The sequence below is a fragment of the Kwoniella botswanensis genome, chromosome 1 (genome assembly GCF_036426115.1).
Source record: "Kwoniella botswanensis chromosome 1, complete sequence".
NCBI lineage: Eukaryota > Fungi > Basidiomycota > Tremellomycetes > Tremellales > Cryptococcaceae > Kwoniella > Kwoniella botswanensis.
This window is the reverse complement of record NC_088599.1, coordinates 8,770,714-8,790,538: the sequence shown is the minus strand read 5'-3', so window position 1 is coordinate 8,790,538 and position 19,825 is coordinate 8,770,714. Positions and strand designations below refer to the sequence as shown.

Here is a 19,825-nt window from a genome sequence, read left to right as displayed (position 1 = left end):
GACGATCAAAATGCCTTTCGTCAAGACCCAAAAGAACGACGCCTACTTCTCCAGGTACCAAGTCAAGCCCCGACGAAGAAGAGAGGGTAAGACCGACTACCAAGCTAGAAGAGCGCTCGTCTCTCAGGCTAAGAACAAGTACGCTTCCCCCAAGGTGAGTAGAGATTTCTTGCATGGACCTTGACGGAGCAGTCGGTGGAATGGAGTTACGCAGGATAACGCAGTCACAGAAAGACCGGGAGTGTCAGAAGTATTGAGGGTGTAGATGAGGAAGATACTATCAAGGATAAAAAGATCAAATTCACTGATACTCAACTTGCTTTGATTTACTCAGTACCGACTCGTTGTCAGAATCACCAACAAGCAAGTGATCTGCCAAATCGTCTACGCCAAGATCCAAGTGAGTTTGATCTTTATCTCTCAAAACTTAGCAGTATCAGCGGAAGATTGACATTTGTTTCTTATTGTGTAATAGGGTGATGCCGTTCTCGTTCACGCTTCCTCCAAGGAACTCCCCAAATACGGTATTGAGCACGGTCTCACCAACTGGACCGCCTGTTACGCTACCGGTCTCTTGGTCGCTCGACGAGCTTTGACCAAGTTAGGTTTGGCCGACAAATACGAAGGTGTTGAGGAACCCACTGGTGAACTCGAATTGACCGAAGCTTTAGGTGATGATGAGCCAAGACCTTTCAAGGCTTACCTCGATGTTGGTCTTAGAAGAACCTCAACCGGTGCTAGAGTTTTCGGTGCCATGAAAGGTGCTTCAGATGGTGGTATCTTCATCCCCCACAACGAGAAGAGATTCCCAGGTTACGATCCCGAAACTAAAGCCATCGACGCTGAAGTCCTCCAAAACTATATTCACGGTGGTCACGTTGCTGAGTACATGGAATCCCTCGAAGAGGAAGATGATGAACGGTGAGTCATCTAGCTCGTCCATTACCCTTGCAATTTGCTTGGGTATTTATCATTTTACTGATATATGTTATGCTATCAGATTCAAGAAACAATTCGCTTCATACCTCGCCGCTGACGTCTCTTCCGCCGATATCGAGGAAATCTACACCGAGGCCTACGCCAAGATCAGGGAAGACCCATCATTCACCCCTACCGAGAAGGATGTTGCCAAGTGGAAGGCCGAGTCTAAGAAACACAAGACTCCTAAATCCACCAAGGAAGAGAAACAAGCTAGAATCCAAGAGAAGATCGAAGCTTACAAGGCTGGTAAGATCGCCGTTGATGAGGATGAGGAAGATGACGAGTAAATGTTTACTTAGTCTGGGTCTTGTACGACATTCTTCAGGGAACATCATGCATTCATTGATTTCCTATCTGTGATTGAGTCAACACAATGGTTCATCTGATCGCATAGGACGTGCATGTGAGCTGAGGTGTGGTCGCTTGTATTCCCTTGAGTCATACCGTGTTCCTTTGATTATGTTCAGCATACCTGGGAATGATATAGAGTGATGCTCTACTCTCACATCAACCTTCATTACAACATGCTATTCTGCTTAAACCGTATTGCCTCCCATTTCATCAAAATTGGTCTACTTAATTCACTTATGTTTCTGCGAAGGGCTCATTTAACATCAGTGCAAATTATTGCATGTGTTTAGTGCACATTTATTCATTTCGTCTCCATAATATCTACTTTAAATCTCTATCTTACATATATAGCAGATCAAATTGCATTTATTACTATTTTATTACTATCATTGAGTGATTATTGTGATTGATTTGATCAATGTCCATTGCATTTTCTGTTCTTTTGATATCTTTCCTTCGGACCGAGCACCAAAGCACCAACAAACAAGCTTATAAACAAGTGTATCCACCGTCCACTACGATCTCAGCGCCTGTAGTGTACTTTGACGAATCAGATGCCAAGTAGATGACTGCACCTTTAAGATCGGATGGGTCGGCCAATCGACCCATTGGAATTCGGTGTAACCATTCGTCCCTCAAGACAGGGTTAGCATCGAGGATGACTTTGGTAAGGTTCGTCAAGGTGTATCCTAAATTCATAATAGTGGACACATATCAGCAATTGTGATCTGTGAATATAAGAGGAGACTCGGGTATCGACTCACCAGGAGCAAGACAGTTGACTCTGATTCCTTTGGTGGCCCATTCGACGGCGAGTGATCTAGCCATGTGTCTTACACCGGCCTCTATTATGGGTCAACACGTTGTCAGCTGCATTCGAGTGTAATGAATAGGACTTTGATGCAGCCACTTACTTGAGAAGTTGTATGGAGTCTGAGGTTGAGGGACGTTGACGATCTGCCGAGAGGAAGTATATAGTCAGTGTCTTTGCTCAGGGAGTAGGGAGTCGATTACTTACAGATCCTGACATGGATCCAACAAGGGTGATTGATCCACCTTCAGGCATGAGTTTGGCAGCCTCCAAAGCACAGTACCATGTTCCTGAGCGCATGAAAATCAAGATATCAGCAATTGTCCCATCAAAACATCTTGCATGATTCCGCATTGGTCAAGATCAAAGTCGATATGAATCATATTACTCACCCATGATGTTGATATCCAACAGCTTCTTGATCTTCTGAGTAGGGTACTCGTGAGCGACGTAGTTCTCTACTATACCAGCAGCAGTGACACATGCGTCCAATCTACCGAACTTCTCTTTAACAGTTTCGAATACTTTCGCAACGGAAGCTTCGTCCGAGACGTCACATCCTAAACCTAAAGCTTGGATTTCACCTTCTTCGGCTTCACCGTTCTCGACTATGAACAGCGTAGATCGTCAATTACCGGTCTCACACATGTTATGATCGGGGTGAATATGGGTTGAGAGACTTACCGAACCACTTGACCAAGTCTTCGGCGGCTTTCTCAGCTTCTTCTTTCTTAAGATCGACTAGGACGATAGCGTTGGCCCCACTGTAAAGATGTGGATTCCCCAAGAGTTAACACCATGTGTGTTAGGGTTTATGTAATTGATGAGTTTTTTTGGTAGGAAAAGTAAAGAATGTTTGGGAAAACGCATATTGGAGGGATGATATCCCTCAAAGAATATGTGTGAAGATGATGTATAGAGGGTGGGGTGTCGATATGTGCAGAAACGGAATACCTCACGATTCGACAAAAGTTCTAGCCATCATGTTACCGAGACCTCTAGCAGCACCAGTGACAAGACAGACCTTACCGTCCATCGAGAAAGAAGCGAGCGTTCGTTTGGTGTGTCGTCCGAAATCACCTTTAGTCATATCGTGACCTGGGTGTTTGTCTGCCCATTTCTTCAGAAGTGGGAGTGGTCAGCCATACGTACGTAGAATATGAATGTGTGCAGACTCACTTTGGGATGTTCGAAAGTGATTGATTCGTCGATGGAAGCGATTTTAGGTTCGACCTCTACTCTGTGTTCTTCGAGTGGATCACCGTTCTTATCCCTTCGTACGTGGGTGGGAGTGGTGTATCCCCTGGAAGCGAGGGCTACTCTACCGACAGCAGATGGCTGAAGAGATGGTCGAAGGGAAGTTCGAGACACGTTGGTCAAAGCTGATCTGAGAAGAGACATCTTGCAATTACAATGTAAGGGGTGGGGACGTGGAAGGGTGTTGAACGAAACAAACTTTCTCGGGAAGGAATGAAAAGATGAAAGGAAATCAGAGATAAACTATTCCTTGGTTATATATGTTTATGGGAAGGGGGGGACTGATAGGCAATAAAGAAAAAAATTTCGTCTGATTTGTTTTCTATACTGATCTGGCCTTTTATACAAATAGCAACGGATGATATCTACTTCGCCTAAATTATCCCTTTGTCCTTGTCATAAAGAAGAAAGGCGCTCCATGCTCCATGCTCTACCATTCAATTTCTGATAATGGAGAATACAAATCCCCTTCTCCACCATTTAGAGTTACTTACTCCACTTTTCGTAATCTTAACCACGCGTACACAACTATGCTAAAAACTGATATTCAGGTTCTAGATGCTTGCTTCTCTTTATTTTTACCCTGACTTGGAAATCTCGTTAACAGCTAAAGCGGTTTACCCCACACTTATGCTTCTTGGTCGGACCGACTACTGCGCAAATTACAGTCTGTTCCCTTTCATCGTTCAGGAAGGGGATCAGGTTGATTGATTGGTAAATACACGAAATGTCCTTCGATACCGCCGGTACGTCCGATGATCGTTGTGACTACTTGACTACACTTGACAAGAAGACAGGGAATTGGTAAATGCATTGATTGGTCAATTTGGTATTTCGCTTCGTTGCAGAGAAACATCGATGTATAATTTGAATATTGGTTTAAGTACAAGTCGGATCATCCGGTATTTCTTACCGAATACCTAACCTAGCTTGTGCTAGCTTGCTATGCATATGCTTTACATCCTTTGGAAAAGGTAACGAGCAGCCTCTCCCTCCTCGGCCGGGGCAAGAAACGCTTTGTACTTGTTGGTATTATTATCCCTTGGCGGCTGTGGGGTGGCGTAAAGTCTAGAATTATTACAAAGCACCCGCCCTTGATCTTCCATTTCTCAAGAATTTGTGAAGTGGCTACGTGGCGTGAAAAGTCTACTTGATCCTCAACCATATGTTATGTGCGAATCTCTGTGCAATGAGCAAGTACAGTCTATCGTTAAGCGAAGCACGAAGACTAACTACTATTGTCAACAGCCGAACAACTCAGGCAGAGGGAGTTTATGTGTTGAACTTCTAGCATGTTACGCCAATCGCAATAAGTTATACATTCCAATTTCATATTCCCTATGATTTGACACTTCTCACATTCCACTTTATGCTTTCTTTCGCTATCTTTGGATGATCAAGTACACTTCGCGAAGGCATTGTTACCTCAGAACAGCTCCAACGCACTATAGCTATTCGTACATGGATAGTGGAGTATTTTTGAAAGACAGTCAGCGCACAAGGGATGTATGGTCTGGACTTCGATATCGGAGCAGTGAGAGGTAGAAGGGAGGCGGTCTATACACATATCCATTGTCCACTCCGAAGACACAGTCATAAACGTCAAGTCGAATTGGTTCTTTCGCTTAGGACTCGATATTCTACAAACACTGAAGTGTTCAAGAACCAGGAAGTGCATCAGTATATATTTCATGCATCTTACATCTGTTCTTTTCCACTCTCTCTCTTTTTTCTTATTTCAACTCTGTTCCAATCCAAATACATTGTCTTTTGTGTCCTGCATGATGTCGAGTACTCATCAATCTACATCTACTTCTATCGACAATTCGGTAAACAAATCATCTCAACCAGGTGAGTGGGATTGACATTCACAAGAAGAGGAATCAAGGTGTGGGTCATGGTGGATATTCCCTCACTTACTAACTTATTAGACCGAGCAGATGATGACTCCATCACTGTGAGAAGAAACTCAACAGTACCCACTGCTGCTAACACCAAAAGTAAGTATTATCTTCTTACCTGTATCACGAGTATGGCATGGCAGGCATCTCATGCAATACTGCATTGTAGAACCTGGAAGTTCAATGAGTAGTAAAGGATCAAAGCGAAAAGCCGATGAAGAGATCCCTAATACCACTTCTTCTGAGATCATGGCACCCAGAAGGTCCCGACGAGGCGACACGGCAGCGGAGTTATTCCAATTGGAATTCGATGACGAGGATAATGATGATAAACCTATGATGGCAGCTCAATCCAGATTGGAATCAAGGTCTCAAGATGAAGCGGGTATGACACAAAACGAAGTTGATGTATCGAAGGAGAGTGTCACGAGTCATACTGAAAGGGGAAGCGGAAGTATCAAGAAGAAGAGAGGTAGACCACCCCTGAGTGAGAAGGCGAAGAAAGAAAGGGAACGTGATAGGCGAACGCGAGATTTGTTCATCAGGAAATGAGGGTGCTATATACTCTCTTCCCAGATTATTCTGATTAGGTTATTCTTGAAGCGGAGGGAATGGATGCGGGTCGTCTCCATACAGATCGTTTCAGTACTTTGTAGTAGAATATTGACGAATGGGTAAATAGTGATAAATGCAGATGATATTCATGCGAAGTACAAGTTCCATGTATGTTATACCACCTGTATCATATGGAAAATCAGCAAACAACGACCAACGGTCGAGTACCATCGGTAGGGCATGACTCACCTTGGGAGCTAACATCAATATCTTGCCCCATCTACCACCTGCACCTGCGGCACCGCCTTTTGATTTCCTCAATTCAGCTGCTACGGGTCCTACTATCCTTGTACCTAACATTTCACCTTTGTTATTCAGTAAGACAGCCGCGTTGTCGTCGAACCTATCCTCAGTAATCCCTTTCATCAGCTCAAATTTCCATCTTCCCTCCATCTATCTTCTTTCTAAATAGGCATGATGAGGTAATCGCTATCATCAATGAGTGTACTCACCTCACCACACTTCCATCAGATCTCTGAACAGTCTTTTTCACCCTTACCACCACAGCTCTTCTCACATCACCTTTTCTGATTTTCTGTATATTCGAGGAAGACGACGGATTCTTGATTACTTCGTTGGCTGGGATCGGTCTTGCTTTGTTGACTACACATACTATCTCATCTCCTATAAAGTCAAATTCATTTCGTTAACACAAAACCCCAACAGGCCCGACCTTTATCAGTCTATATAAAGTACTTACCTACTGTGGCTGTACCGGTGGATTTTAATCTCGTTTTCACTTTCAATACGTTTATACATTCCACTTTCAATGCACCGGTATTATCGATCACCTACATCAATTTGTCATATGTCATATGGTGGATTAGCGAATTGAGCCGGATATGATCACTGAAAAAGGTAAATGGGCTTGAAACTTACATTCAGCAATCCTTTCAATCCGATCATTCTGACAATGTGAGATTATGCCCTTTCGGTATCAGTTTCTTGCTAAGCTATCCCAGCGTCGCTCAATCTTGTGTCTCTGTGTAGGTGGACCTAGTTATCGAATCGTTGATGGTTGAAGGGTGATGATCTTTCGTTGCATTTCGTTGTAAAATACAAATACTCGTAGCGAGAAAGCAAGAATCTGGACATTTTGATCCCGCTGACTTCCTTATCTGGCCCTCCATTTTGGGGATCGTTATAGACGCGTCTCGAAAAAGGGGATGAGGGCAAGATACAGGGAAAGATGATGTTAACCTACAACTATCAATTAATGTTCGTATCCATCAACATTACTCATTCACCCATCATTAGATAATTCTCGCCTATACGCTACCACCTGTTCCTCGCTCGATCCGTCAAGATCTAAATTGTTGGCAGGCGAACAACCAGAAGCCGCCTCGTCATGTCTAAATCATCTCATCCCGCCTTGGTATGGCCTCGAACGGATAGTGATCCATCTAAATACCCAGATACTACCAGAGGTTCCGATTCATGGTACGAGGAGGAAGGCGTTGGGACACCCAAATATGAGCTATATGCGAGTCAGGTAGCCAAGCATCTGGTCAATCACCTGGGCCTGAGCGTAGATGGTAAGTGTAGTGGTGATTCCATCCGATAACGCATGGCATGTTATGTGATCAAGGAGGATCACAACGAAATGCCTTAATTCGATGTCTGGTCATGTTCTACCAAATTGAATGATTGCTTACCCACTTTGTCGTTTATCGTAGCATCAAAACAACGCATACCTCTACCTGATGGATACAAGATATTTGCTCACAAGAAGGCACAGTCTTCAGGTGAGGTTAGAACGGATCATTATGTATATGTGAGTCGACACATCATCTCGTCAGCCAGATTTGACTTAGAGTCAATTATGCGACTTCATAAGCAAGTCCATGCTGACCATACATTTCAGGGAGCTCGTGATGTTGCGAAAGTGAGCTTGCCCAAGGAGATTGCCTCTGGCACTTTTACCCAAGCTGACGAGACGTTCTATCGCATAGTTTCGAAGTGTACCTGAATTCTTAGACCATGCAGAGTGGCTATTTGATACCTCGAGACCGTTAGATGATCATACCACTGTAAGTGCCAGGTCATCCAACCGTTAACTGTAGACTTATAATCGGCCACTGATGAAGCTGATATAATGATGTGCCGTGAATAGTGTACCTGTAAATACAGTAAAGGAAGCAGCAGAAGACAGTCCATGCCTAGCTCAGCTACCAAACGACCATCAGGTAGCTCACCTCTGAAAGAAGGATCAGCCAAGAAGAAGAAGGTGGAATCGGGGGAAGAAGCCGTATTCCCTGCTGTCGTACCTGAACGAGCTGAGGAACTGAGATCGCATAGAAGATTCCGTAAGTCATCTATCTGAAGACGTACCGTAGTCTCATCTAGCTGAATGATCCAATTGAATGGCAACAGGACGAGGTGAATTGATCTGGTTTAGAATTAATACTATCAATCCTCCATCACATGCCCCTACACCTGGTCTCAAACCGGTTACTCATTGGCCAGGGTTGATATCTAACATACTCCTGAAGACGAAAGTCCTGAACAGCGGAGATGTCGCTTCTGCATCTGCCTCTTCCGCATGGACGCTTTTCGGTGGTCAAGCACCTACCTCTTTGGATACTTCGAACCAGACCGTCATACAGTATTACGAATATCACATTAGACCGCTGGGTATGTTCAGTGCCCAAGACGAAATCATCAAAGATGGAAGGGATGTTCTGCCTTGGCAGGCTGGGAGTGATTTGATGGGAGGAGAACCAGGATGGAATAGTATAGGATTACATGCGGAGAAAGTGTTGAAGGAAGGTGTGAAGAAAGAAGGTGCAAAACATAAAGGTTCGGGTCAATCTCAAGAAGAACTCGAGAGTCTCGTGAATAAAGGCTGGAAGGGTAATTGGGCAAAGAGAATTAGGTTCTTGGAGATGTCTGATAAATATGAAGAGATAGTGTTTAGATTGAGCGTAGCACTGAAAATTGGTTCAGTGAGTATATGCCGACCTTCTGAATTCTAGACTGTCGTGGCTGACTGTGTGATTGTAGGACATTGCAGAGGCGTGGGCCCAAACCGATAAGATTGACGTATTGCCCAATGATCAAGACATAAGTGCGGAAGATATGAAAGCTATTTTATCTCAGAAGAAGAACCTTTACCAGGTGAGTTGCATCGCTAAAATTCAAATATCACAAGATTGGTATCAGCTCAACCATATACTTGGATTGCAGGGGTTATGGTGGGGTGGTGAGCGAATATGGCTGGATGATTTGGTACGATTGAAAAAGACCCGAAACGAACTGCCCACCAACGCTTTGTTATCTCCATCGGAAGGTGCGACGGAAAGAGGCGTCTTCCTCAAAATCAGGTCAGTTCAGCAGTTCACCTTTCGAACTATCTTTGCGCTGACTGTATGAGGATATGTAAATGTAGAGTGCTTGCCGTGGAGGTGCATCCTGATCCAAGCAAACCCAATACGACGGGATGGCGATGTGTGGTCTATGGAGATGTCTTCGAATTAGCCAAGGAAGGTACACCAGGCACTGAGTCTCTGAAAGAGGCCGATGGCGATACAGACGATACATCACTTGTACACCATTACCCAGCTCCGAAAGGATACGATTATAGACAATTGAACGAGAAGGAAAGTGAAGTCACGGTAGATATCATCGGTAAGCCATCCTATCCGGTATCAGTGGATATCGTGATGGAGCTGATGTAACTCCATTTTGATTTGATCGATTAGATGTCGCTGGTCGAATTTATCCTGATTTGTTAGATGCGTCCACGCAGAATTGGTTTATCGACCCATCCAACCCATCCAACCCATCCAATAAAGAAGGAAGAGTAGAACCTGGAGAAGGAGCTTACGCTCTGAGCGGTTTGAAAAGCGGTACGACGGTTGCTAGTAAATGTACGATATGGGATGGTGAGTATTGTTTAGGCTTGTTTTATGATTTCAGGTCAATTCGCTGATATGCCCTCCTTGTGCAATGTGCAATTTGTAGAGGATCTATACTCGATCGTACAGAGGACGACCAAGGCTACCGAGAATGGTATGAAAGAATGGTACATCAAGCTCTCAAGAGCCGCATTGGGTTTACCTAAATTACCGACTAGCCAAGTTGATGGGAATCCGGCTGGTGCTGTGAATGGTCACAAGGGTCAGAATGGAGTTGGAACTTTGAATGAAGTGTTGAATGGATCAAACGGTGAATCCAAGTCTTAGGCAGAACATGTTATGAACAATTGAAAAGAAGACTATCCTGGAGAGTAAGAGATATATATCGAAGGAGTAGCTTGTGATAATGGTTGTCTTTTGAAATCAACGAGGTAAGACCTTGATTAGAGGAGATATTGGAGTTGACTTGTATCTTTAATTTTTCGTTTTTGTTTTTTTACGGGTTAACATGCGTACATTGACTACATATACCTGAGTTGATTGCTTCTTTGATCTTACTATCCATTCGTTTTGGGAGAAGCTATGCATATCGAGAAATGATTCTTGACGTAGATGTTAGGTAGAGAGCTGTCGCTCGAGCACTTCTCTACTCGCTTGCAACGTCATTTGGAATGGTGCCACAATGCATATACCCGATGATTCCGATTACTGCGTTTGTTTGGTTCTTATTTGATTAGGAAACACTACAAATGGATTTGTAATGGGTCATTAGGAAATCGATCAAACACCGCCACTCTCGTATTTTACTTGTAATTACGTTACCAGCAATAGCAAAAAAGTGCTTGGTGTGGTGAGTTTTACCCTGTGACGATGTCCTCCTACTCTTAGCTTGTGATTGTTTCCTTCTCTCATCTTTCTTTCTTCGCTTCATTCTGTTCAACATATCATACTCATCACATTCAGATTCACATATTCTACTTCTACAAGCTCGATCATCGATTGATATACTGGACTATTGGATAGAAGAACTGGAGTGGCCAAAGATCAATAACAACAACTGAAAGAAAACAATCCTTTAATCGATTCAACCCTGATTCCTTCTCTACCCTACCTCATATCACCGTAGAAACGCGCCCTCTCACAATCCTGTTCAACAACATACGACAATCGATTGAAGCTAGGTCTCAACGATTACTCAAGAGAGATTGAAGGGCGGCTCAGAGGTTTTCTTCATCAGATAAGAACCGGGACTTTCGTTCAAAGTGGAAGAAACTCAAAACTCATCTGCTGCGCATCAACCACCTTCCTTTCAACCCAATCTCAATAACGACCAGCCTTTCTTCCCTCATCACAAATCCATAAATCCACAATGCATATTTCCTCAACGACCCTCGTATCGGCTTTATTGTTAGCTGCGAGTAACGTAGCTGCTCAACAGTTTACTACTACCTACCCTTGGGCTGTGAGTATTGATGTTGTTATTTATTTTTCGGTCTGTCTGTTATCTATTGTACATTCGTTGTACATCGTACCTCTCATTCACATCAATTGCCTTCTTCATCTCTTTGAGGGGTTTTCACTTTCTTTACAGAAATACACGAGCTAATCGATTATTCTTTTTTTCCAACGCAGAATGGTGATACCGTAGTTTTATCGACTGGTACCAACGCCTTGGGAGTAGCTACCACGCGTACTATTCAAACTCTCACCGGAACAGCTACCACCACTGCTAGAACTACCGCTACTACCACTACTGCTGCCGACGATGATGATGACGACGAGGAGACTACTACTACTACGGGGAAAACTACTACCACACAGTGAGTTTGGGCTATCATAGATCACAAGTGATATAGGAGGGGACGACAGGAGTGTATATAGTGTACCTCCTCTGTATTCTTCTACTCAACCACTTTTGCGTCATCGATCATTACAGTTGTAATAAAGTCGAATGTCACACATACTGACTCAATTGTTTGTATCATCTAGACGAGTCGTTGGCAATACCCCCACAACTACCGCCGCACCTATGCGAACTACCACCTACTGGCTGGATCCAGGAGATGGAGTTTACACAGTTTACACCTGGACTGCACCTACCACAGCGTGAGTAAAACCTATCGTACTGTTTGCGTAACGTTCCTGACGATTATTTTGTCGTTCTGTGTTCAGTTTACCTACAGTAGCTACCGCCAACGTGCCAGCCGGTACCATCCAAGACTACAACGAGTACCAATCTGCCGTCAACTCGGTCGTGCTTGAGTCTGCGGAAGCGGCAGTAGCCAATGGATCCTCAAGTGGTGGTTTGCCAAGAAGACAGATTGTAGGTATGGACGCGTTGACGGGTGCTTGGACGACTATGGTCTTGGGTGCTGTTGGCGCTGGTATAGGTGTATTCATGCTTTAAGCGGAACGGGGAAAGGAGTCGAGGACAACACCCACACGCAGAGACACTGTGTGATTATAGATAAACAATTTATTTCCTCAAAACACGGATTAGGATTATTATCATTATTCGCCACGATACCCGATCAGATCCATGGTCTTCCCTCTGTTCAACCTAGGTGACGTTCCCATTGTTCTCATTTTGAACATTGGGGTATCACCTTATTCCGTTCCAGTCCGCTTCATACGTTCATATATATCTGTATCTTTTCTTGCATTATTTTCTTTCTATCCCATGGACAATATTTTACCTCACCATGTTATATACATGTCAATAGTCGCTTTCACTTTGTGTGTGTTTCATGAGTTATCTGTGATCAGTATCAGTCTTAACGAATTATCATGCAGGATCGTATATCATATTGTAGTGTCTCTCTGTCGACTTGCGATGGGCGTTGCGTTGCGCATTGGGTCTGTAAGTTGACTTATGCTAGGAACCACTTTGAACGGTGAGTCGACCGGTCATGTTCCGGGCGTATGCGACTGAGAGTACGAGTAACTTTAAAAACAAGGCGTAACCGCCGGTCAGCACGGTCAGATCTAGCTTACTATCGTCCATCATCTTCAGTCGATACAGATACACAGCGCAGCACCACAGTCAGCTTACAGCTCATTCATCATCTGTGCGTCTACTGATCCAGCACGCATATAAAACAACGACGACCAAGGTTCCCCCATCAATCTCCCCATTTGATTGACTCATCCAACTTTATCAGCACTGTCCACACAATGGCATCCATCTCAGCCAAACCATTCCGTCTCGCCCTCCTCCAGCTGGGCTCCCTCTCGGCCTCCAAGGCATCCAACATAGCCGTAGCCAAGCAAGCAGTATTGGAAGCTGCTCGATCCTCTCCCAAACCACACTTGGTCGTCTTACCTGAAATTTGGAACTCGCCTTATGCCGTCACTGCCTTTAGGGAATATTCCGAAAGAGTCCCTCATGTGGGCAGTAAGTACGATGAGGTGGACGAGGGAGAGACCGTTAGGGCTATGAGGGAGATGGCTAGAGATAATGATATTTGGTTGATTGGTGGTGAGTAGTGTGAATCGCCTCTTCACAAGGAAATTGTTTTCACCTGTTATGTGAGAAATTGTAGCGACTAGTATTGATCAATTAATTGGCTGACAATTATGCTTTGGTATGATGATAACAAGGCTCGATACCCCAGAAAGATGAAAAAACAGATGAGATCTTTAATACTTGTACGGTGTATGATCCAAGTGGTATGTCTAATTCTGATTCTCATCTGATCACCAGTTTCATGTATACATTGTCTACATATTATCATACTCATCTGGAATATACTTATAAAATGAACCTACTTCAACAGGTACCCTCGTCGCTATTCATCAGAAAGTCCACTTGTTCGATATTGATATCCCAGGTAGACAGACTTTCAAGGTGAGCCCATATTACCCTGCTTGTTCGCCAGTCATGGCAACCATTCGTGACAGACAACTGATAAATCTTTTATTGGATACTATAGGAATCTGATACTCTCACTGGAGGTAAATCCTTGACTACCTTTGATACTCCCTTTGGTAAGATTGGATTAGGTATCTGTTATGATATTGTGAGTGTGCTACTATTCGAAAACGCTCAGACCTCCATCCTCCACCCAAATCGTAGTGATACTGAGACCCACAACCCAATCGATAATAGAGATTCCCAGAAATGGCCACTATCGCCGCTAGACAAGGTATGCTGTGTGGTACATTGTCATGTATCTCACTCATCTAGTTGATTTCTCTCCTGTTCTGCTATATAGGTTGCGTGGCTATGATTTACCCGGCTGCATTTAACACTACCACCGGACCTATGCACTGGTCGCTCCTCCAACGAGCTCGGTGAGTAGTCGTGTATCGTCTGTTGTAGATCTTATTTGATCAAAGTCGTCACCGAGAGTATGCTTATTGACTATCATTTGGTCATTCGCCTTCACACGTCCGTAGAGCGGTCGATAACCAAATCTACGTAGCTATGTGCTCGCCTGCTCGACACCCCGAAGCATCTTATCAAGCTGTAAGTCTATCAACTCAATGCCTTTTCTCAAGCTGTAGTACGAAGTGCAAAAGGAATTGACGATGGGCTGGAATCGGTGTTCAGTACGGTCACTCATTGGTTGTCAACCCTCTGTAAGTTCCTCCTACGATCGAACAGATCAGATCATTTGGTTTGATGTAGTTGCAACATGGCTGATCTTGGTTCTCCTGCTATTCTCATTCTTCCTTGGTACAGAGGAGACATCTTAGTTGAAGCTTCTCATGAACCTACGACAGTCTACGCAGATATCGGTGAGTGACAAACAATACATTCAGAAAAAATTGGCAACTTCATCTCCATCTTCAATTTCAATTTTGATTGACTAAGCTTTTCTTTTCTTTTCTGGCCGACAGATATCGATCTCTTGAACACTACAAGAAGGAATTTGCCTATAACGGTTCAGAGAAGATTCGATGTATATCCTGATATCGCCGAGAAATTCTTATAAAGCTAAGTAAGAGTAAGATAAAGAGTGAAAGGCCGTTAAGATGATTCGATCGATTATGAGGGTAGTATGGGATGATAGGGTGGTGTCAACATATTAGTGTGGTAAATGTTTTAGCGGATTAGGATTAAGATCAGGATTGTAGGCCACATCCGCTAAGTGGATTCTGGATCCACGGTTTGAGGAGGAATGAAGAAGCATCATCGATTTTGGATTTGTAGAGTGTTAGTAATAATGACGGATTGAACAAAATACAGTGAGCAGCGGTATAATCTAGGTTAGGGATTGAACATGAATATAGATAAGACAAGTAGGGGTTTATCCATGTAGATAGAATAATGTAACATTCATACTTACTTGGTCATAGATCATATGTGTTGTTGATGAGGAATGCGCCGATTTCGTTTGTTGATAATCATCGATATTCATTAAAATACTACTACTGAAATCTATATATCAAGCTCATGACTTGTAAGAGGTGATATGCTAATTCGAAAGGGAATATTAAAGTGAAGTGACAGAAGAGGGAAAAGGAGTTGACAGGGTAAAGAGATCTCATAAAATCGACCTTCTGATGGTGACTACAGTACTGTGTACTGTACTATAGTACGATTTAGTACCAAAACTCCTTCCTATCTCTTACTCATGGAAACGAGTTCATAGTTGTCGAATACTGATCATATTCTGTAGAAAAGTGACTCGTTGATCGGTCGACAACCAAATTTCTAAGATAATTTAGGCCTAAAGATCAGTCAAGACAAGGATCATTAAACAACAATCAGCGGAACTCTGATTGAGTGGTTGACCGATCAAATTGAATCGAATAGGATACATAACAGATCACAAATCACTCACCATAATCTATCTTCTTGAAACTCTTTGACTATCTCTTTCAATTCGCTCACTTCCACTCTAGGATAGATAGGTTTGAAACCTAATAATTTCTTGGCTTTCGATCCATCAAGACAAATTGACATTTCTACAAAATTACAAAACAATGCGTGCGATGCAACGGATCCAAGTCAGCGAAAAAAAATCTAAAAAGAACACATCATATATTTGAGCAAAATTCGCTTACTCCTGAATGCATGTTCGTCTAAAAACGGAGTGATCGGACTGGATTCAATGGGTGGATCGGAAGAAGCCAACATCTTGGACCAAGCTTCGACGTGCTACAATTGTATACTCACAACATCAGCTGATGTTTGAACTTGCTAAACATACTATATAATAAGCTAGGCCAGCACAAACTTACCATTTCATTAACATCCTCTACCATCTCTGTAAAATCATTTTTCGCAAACTGCTGTACCAAGCTGGCCATGGCAGAATTCAAAAACCCAAATTTGATTGACCAAGTGTCAGCTACGATCTTAGCCAAACTACCTTGGGTGGAATCATTCTCGTCAACAACGTTAAACAAGGGTATAGCAATTTTGGTCGATTCGGGTATAACGGTTGGGATGGTTTTCCATGAATCTGAAACGGAAATTCGTTTGGAGGATGATGTAAGTGAGAATCCGGATGAGGAGGAAGTGGAAAACGTGAAGGGGAGGTTGATAGCTGATTCTTTCAATATTTCAGATCGAGGTTTGGATAGTAGGTATAATGATAGGAGATATAGGGACTGGGCGACGTCAAGAGAATGTACAGTGTTCACTCGTAGATCGGAGCTGCAATGTTTGACTCAACATTCGTTGACTTGAAAGGGTGTAGTAGCAAGGTTCACTCACTTGTATAAGAACTTCATCTCTTCTTTCCTATATCGCACAAGACGAAACGCATCAGTAAGATCATGACTTTATTCACAGTGCCTCTTCACTTCACTCACAGGTATTGATAAACGTGTCCTACTACCAATCTCGGTACGATCTCTCCCAGATACGCCCCCCGACCATACCACGCCGCACATCGGATCGCACCAAAGTTCAAGTCGAGATTTCCTATACCCCTCAAAGTTTCAGCCCACCATCGTCCTCTCACACCGTCGGGCGTCAGCTCGGTAGATTCTGAATGGCCAGGAGAGGACGATGGGAGGGATTTCTGTTCGTAGAATGGGAATGTCAGTCGGACGTAGGCGTTGGGCTTGAGATTGGTCGGTAAATTGGAGGCGCTGGTAGCAAGCGATAGAGCGGTCTGATAGGTGTTGGATATCTGTAGCTGAGAATAGACAAAGCAGACCACATCAGTCTAATATTCTTTAGTGGTGATACAGGTCCATATCAGTTACAGATGGTCTAGAAGGTGTTCCGCACTCACAATTTCAGGTCTATCAAAACCCAATTCGCCCGTTAGATCAAAAACGATATCAAACCCTTCGAAATCGCCTTTCCCCCTCGATAACAACTTTGTCCCCTTGAATTCTTTGGGCGGAGTAAATAGCTCGGAATGTTTGGAAATATTTAGTAAGTTGACCTGCTTGTATTCCAATTTTGAGGTATCTGAATTCAGTAGGGACAGGAATGATTTATCGAGATATGTGGTTGGCGGAGAGACGGAAAACCTATCTGCTAGACGGACAAACTATACACACGGGCATTCGAATGAGCGTCCTGGATAGATAACTGGACTGTCGATCACTTACTGCTGCTTTGGGTGATCTTGGTTGAAGTAGGTATTGCGATAACGTCCTAGCGATGGTCGTGGTGCCTCCTAAAAATCTATATCAGCTACATCAGATCCTGTATCAAACAGGAAGATCACCAAAGCTGGCTTACCCAGTATCAACACCAGAGGAGGCAGCTCGGGAACTTCTAACTTGTCGCTCATCCTGTTCTATCCTTTTGCTTCAGCTTGGAATGCGTTGTCCACCTGGATGCAAACGGGCTTGTCGAGTATGCAGCTATTGATGTACACGCAAGCGGATCCTGCTCACTGATAAGCCTTGCTGCTTCTTAGAGCCTTGGTCTGTACTTCAGCTGAAGTCTCGTAGTATCCTATCTTCCTTTCGATCTTCAAGTAGCGGGCTCTGGTGACGGATACACGTGAACGATGAAAGGGTCCGTTGAACGTATTTTGCTGAGTATTCTCGTGGGACGGTCCAAGTAGGGAAAGAGATAACAGTCGACAAGTGGAAAGGACGAGAAGATCTGATACTGATACTGACAATGTTAAGGAGAGATTAAGAGTGAGAGTACCATAGCATAGCTTGAAACAGAAAACAACGCTTGGACCACCTCCACCCCACTCTCTCCCTCCCTGCTAAAGTGGGGGAGACATTTACCCATGTGGCATTTAACTCAGTGTCCAGTCTGGTAAATCATCTATGCATGTGATGTCAATAACAATATTGGATGAGAACGAAAATCAAAAGAGTGGTGAACAATTAACAATATAAGACTGTATACTATCTATCTTTCCTATCCCGTCTATATACAAAATATCCCAGGTCCCTCCTTGCGTCTATGGGGTGTCGATGTCCAAATATTGTATTACCAAAAGAAAAGCTTCATATGTAGGTCGTTCCAGAACAATGAAGATGCCATACACAAGAGTTCAGAGTAATGGTCTGACGGACCAACGATCAATGGAAGGATGTAAGGCGATTATACTGGTACGAAGTAATGGATCAGTATCTACAGTCATATCATGTACAGACGATGGATAGACAAACTCACCGTATTTACCGAAGAATGGGATCAAACTCTGAGCGAGGGTGTAAGAGAATACGAGTTTAGGACCAACAACCAAGATCTTAGGTGTTAACCCTTTGAAGAATGCACCGACACCTTCAGTTCGGATCATCTCTCGGATGATAGCTGATCCGCCGACGGTAGAGTTGAAGTTAGCATTTTGGATTCGGGTCTTCACTACGTCCAATGGGGCGGCAACGGTGATGGAAGCTACAGCACCGGCGATAGAGGCGACAAAGTCTATGCAGATTGATAGTGATGGGTGTATCAGTAGATATTCGATGACGCTCAATATGAAACGAGACCACTCACTCTGTGTCCAGGTAGCAGAAGAGTAATCGGAAAGCTTGAAGAGATATTCCTTGGTTACTGCAGAACCACCGAAGAGCTATAACAAACAATTGTCCGAATGTCAAATTTGTTCGTTGTCATATCCGGCGAACTGATCCGAATTCGCTTACAGCGAAAGATCCAGGAGCGTTTCTAGCCATTGTCCATCCCCAACCTCTGTAAAGCGATGCGATACCTTCATCGGTGACCAATTTGAGTAAACCTCTACCCCTGATAGCATCTGGGTTGGTCTGCATCTTGATTTTGAGAACGTCAAGTGGAAGCAAGACCTATATCATATGTGAATGATTAGAGTGCATTGACGAGTTCATCAAGACAAGCTAAAAGCAACTCACAACTTCACCGATACCGGTCAAGCTAAAATGAGAATGTACAATAAGCCATGTATCACAGCTGCTGATTGATTTACTCACGATCCAGCAGTAGCATGCATCAACATACCACCCGTCTTCTTCCCGAAGGTATTCCTGAACCAATCACCACCGTTCTTATCGATCAAATCCCTGAAATATGGCTGACCACCAAATTTGTACACCCTCTGGGCAATCTTGTATCCAGCGGCATAACCTAATCCGGGGAACAACGATAAGAATTTTGAGTGTATGGGAGCTTGAGCAGCGGATCTGAAGATGATGTTATTCAACCCGGTCGTGGAGATGGCGGATTTGTTGGACATCAATCGTTTGGCTACGGTATCCTATAGGTAAAACACACAAATAAGCCAAAGACGCCAAGCACGGATATTTAGATGAATTCAAGTGCTGGGTACATACAACAGGGTGGAAGACCAATAATTCGGCAACACCTAAAAATCAGATGCCCAAAGATCAGCTCATGTATTTATGGACCTGAGGACGAGCTGCAACACCCACCTGAAGCACCTGAACCCAAGATTCGGGCAGTACCAGACTCTCTTTTACCTAATCGACCGTCGGCGGGTGGGGACATCTTGCTTGGTGGTGAGGAGAATGGGGATAAGAGAAAGAGGAAGGAAACGGGTATACAACCAGTATGAAGGGAACAGACAACCTTTGAAAGAGCGACGATAAGATTGAGCTACTCGTAGTTTATTGGGGATCATCATTCGTCGAAACGGGCTTTATCTTTCCAACTTTTTTCAAACCCCCTCTGCTGG

General features: G+C 43.7%; 9 protein-coding genes across 9 annotated transcripts; 5 read left to right on the top strand and 4 right to left on the bottom strand.

The window, feature by feature from the left end:
* Positions 1–10: 10 nt before the first annotated feature.
* Positions 11–1,268, top strand: L199_003298 (uncharacterized protein; the record flags this gene model as incomplete). The annotated part of the gene is made up of 4 exons (XM_064889032.1): positions 11–154; positions 335–400; positions 476–921; positions 1,001–1,268. The coding sequence occupies 4 exons, from the start codon at positions 11–13 to the stop codon at positions 1,266–1,268; spliced, it is 924 nt and encodes a 307-aa protein (XP_064745104.1).
* Positions 1,269–1,821: 553 nt separating this feature from the next.
* On the bottom strand, positions 1,822–3,544 carry L199_003297 (uncharacterized protein; the record flags this gene model as incomplete). The annotated part of the gene is made up of 8 exons (XM_064889031.1): positions 1,822–2,021; positions 2,097–2,177; positions 2,247–2,289; positions 2,351–2,433; positions 2,536–2,751; positions 2,828–2,907; positions 3,103–3,263; positions 3,323–3,544. 8 exons carry the CDS (start codon positions 3,542–3,544, stop codon positions 1,822–1,824), a joined length of 1,086 nt encoding a protein of 361 aa, XP_064745103.1.
* Positions 3,545–5,184: 1,640 nt separating this feature from the next.
* On the top strand, positions 5,185–5,853 carry L199_003296 (uncharacterized protein; the record flags this gene model as incomplete). The annotated part of the gene is made up of 3 exons (XM_064889030.1): positions 5,185–5,251; positions 5,341–5,400; positions 5,471–5,853. The coding sequence occupies 3 exons, from the start codon at positions 5,185–5,187 to the stop codon at positions 5,851–5,853; spliced, it is 510 nt and encodes a 169-aa protein (XP_064745102.1).
* Positions 5,854–6,029: 176 nt separating this feature from the next.
* On the bottom strand, positions 6,030–6,822 carry L199_003295 (ribosomal protein L14; the record flags this gene model as incomplete). Its single annotated transcript, XM_064889029.1, has 5 exons — positions 6,030–6,038; positions 6,106–6,259; positions 6,369–6,540; positions 6,617–6,707; positions 6,796–6,822. The coding sequence occupies 5 exons, from the start codon at positions 6,820–6,822 to the stop codon at positions 6,030–6,032; spliced, it is 453 nt and encodes a 150-aa protein (XP_064745101.1).
* A 442-nt stretch (positions 6,823–7,264) lies between these two features.
* L199_003294 (uncharacterized protein) lies at positions 7,265–10,100 on the top strand (the record flags this gene model as incomplete). Its single annotated transcript, XM_064889028.1, has 11 exons — positions 7,265–7,451; positions 7,593–7,690; positions 7,781–7,801; positions 7,869–7,946; positions 8,030–8,222; positions 8,290–8,861; positions 8,920–9,033; positions 9,103–9,239; positions 9,305–9,543; positions 9,618–9,800; positions 9,880–10,100. The coding sequence occupies 11 exons, from the start codon at positions 7,265–7,267 to the stop codon at positions 10,098–10,100; spliced, it is 2,043 nt and encodes a 680-aa protein (XP_064745100.1).
* Positions 10,101–11,142: 1,042 nt separating this feature from the next.
* L199_003293 (uncharacterized protein) lies at positions 11,143–12,180 on the top strand (the record flags this gene model as incomplete). Its single annotated transcript, XM_064889027.1, has 4 exons — positions 11,143–11,235; positions 11,406–11,593; positions 11,763–11,879; positions 11,946–12,180. 4 exons carry the CDS (start codon positions 11,143–11,145, stop codon positions 12,178–12,180), a joined length of 633 nt encoding a protein of 210 aa, XP_064745099.1.
* A 767-nt stretch (positions 12,181–12,947) lies between these two features.
* Positions 12,948–14,710, top strand: L199_003292 (uncharacterized protein; the record flags this gene model as incomplete). The annotated part of the gene is made up of 10 exons (XM_064889026.1): positions 12,948–13,251; positions 13,374–13,442; positions 13,550–13,620; positions 13,706–13,792; positions 13,882–13,918; positions 13,988–14,066; positions 14,172–14,241; positions 14,326–14,354; positions 14,458–14,513; positions 14,616–14,710. The coding sequence occupies 10 exons, from the start codon at positions 12,948–12,950 to the stop codon at positions 14,708–14,710; spliced, it is 897 nt and encodes a 298-aa protein (XP_064745098.1).
* An 848-nt stretch (positions 14,711–15,558) lies between these two features.
* On the bottom strand, positions 15,559–17,476 carry L199_003291 (uncharacterized protein; the record flags this gene model as incomplete). The annotated part of the gene is made up of 8 exons (XM_064889025.1): positions 15,559–15,686; positions 15,786–15,879; positions 15,963–16,380; positions 16,441–16,467; positions 16,539–16,867; positions 16,967–17,230; positions 17,292–17,359; positions 17,425–17,476. The coding sequence occupies 8 exons, from the start codon at positions 17,474–17,476 to the stop codon at positions 15,559–15,561; spliced, it is 1,380 nt and encodes a 459-aa protein (XP_064745097.1).
* Positions 17,477–18,202: 726 nt separating this feature from the next.
* On the bottom strand, positions 18,203–19,638 carry L199_003290 (uncharacterized protein; the record flags this gene model as incomplete). Its single annotated transcript, XM_064889024.1, has 8 exons — positions 18,203–18,257; positions 18,321–18,579; positions 18,652–18,727; positions 18,801–18,959; positions 19,026–19,047; positions 19,104–19,387; positions 19,464–19,495; positions 19,563–19,638. 8 exons carry the CDS (start codon positions 19,636–19,638, stop codon positions 18,203–18,205), a joined length of 963 nt encoding a protein of 320 aa, XP_064745096.1.
* Positions 19,639–19,825: the final 187 nt, after the last annotated feature.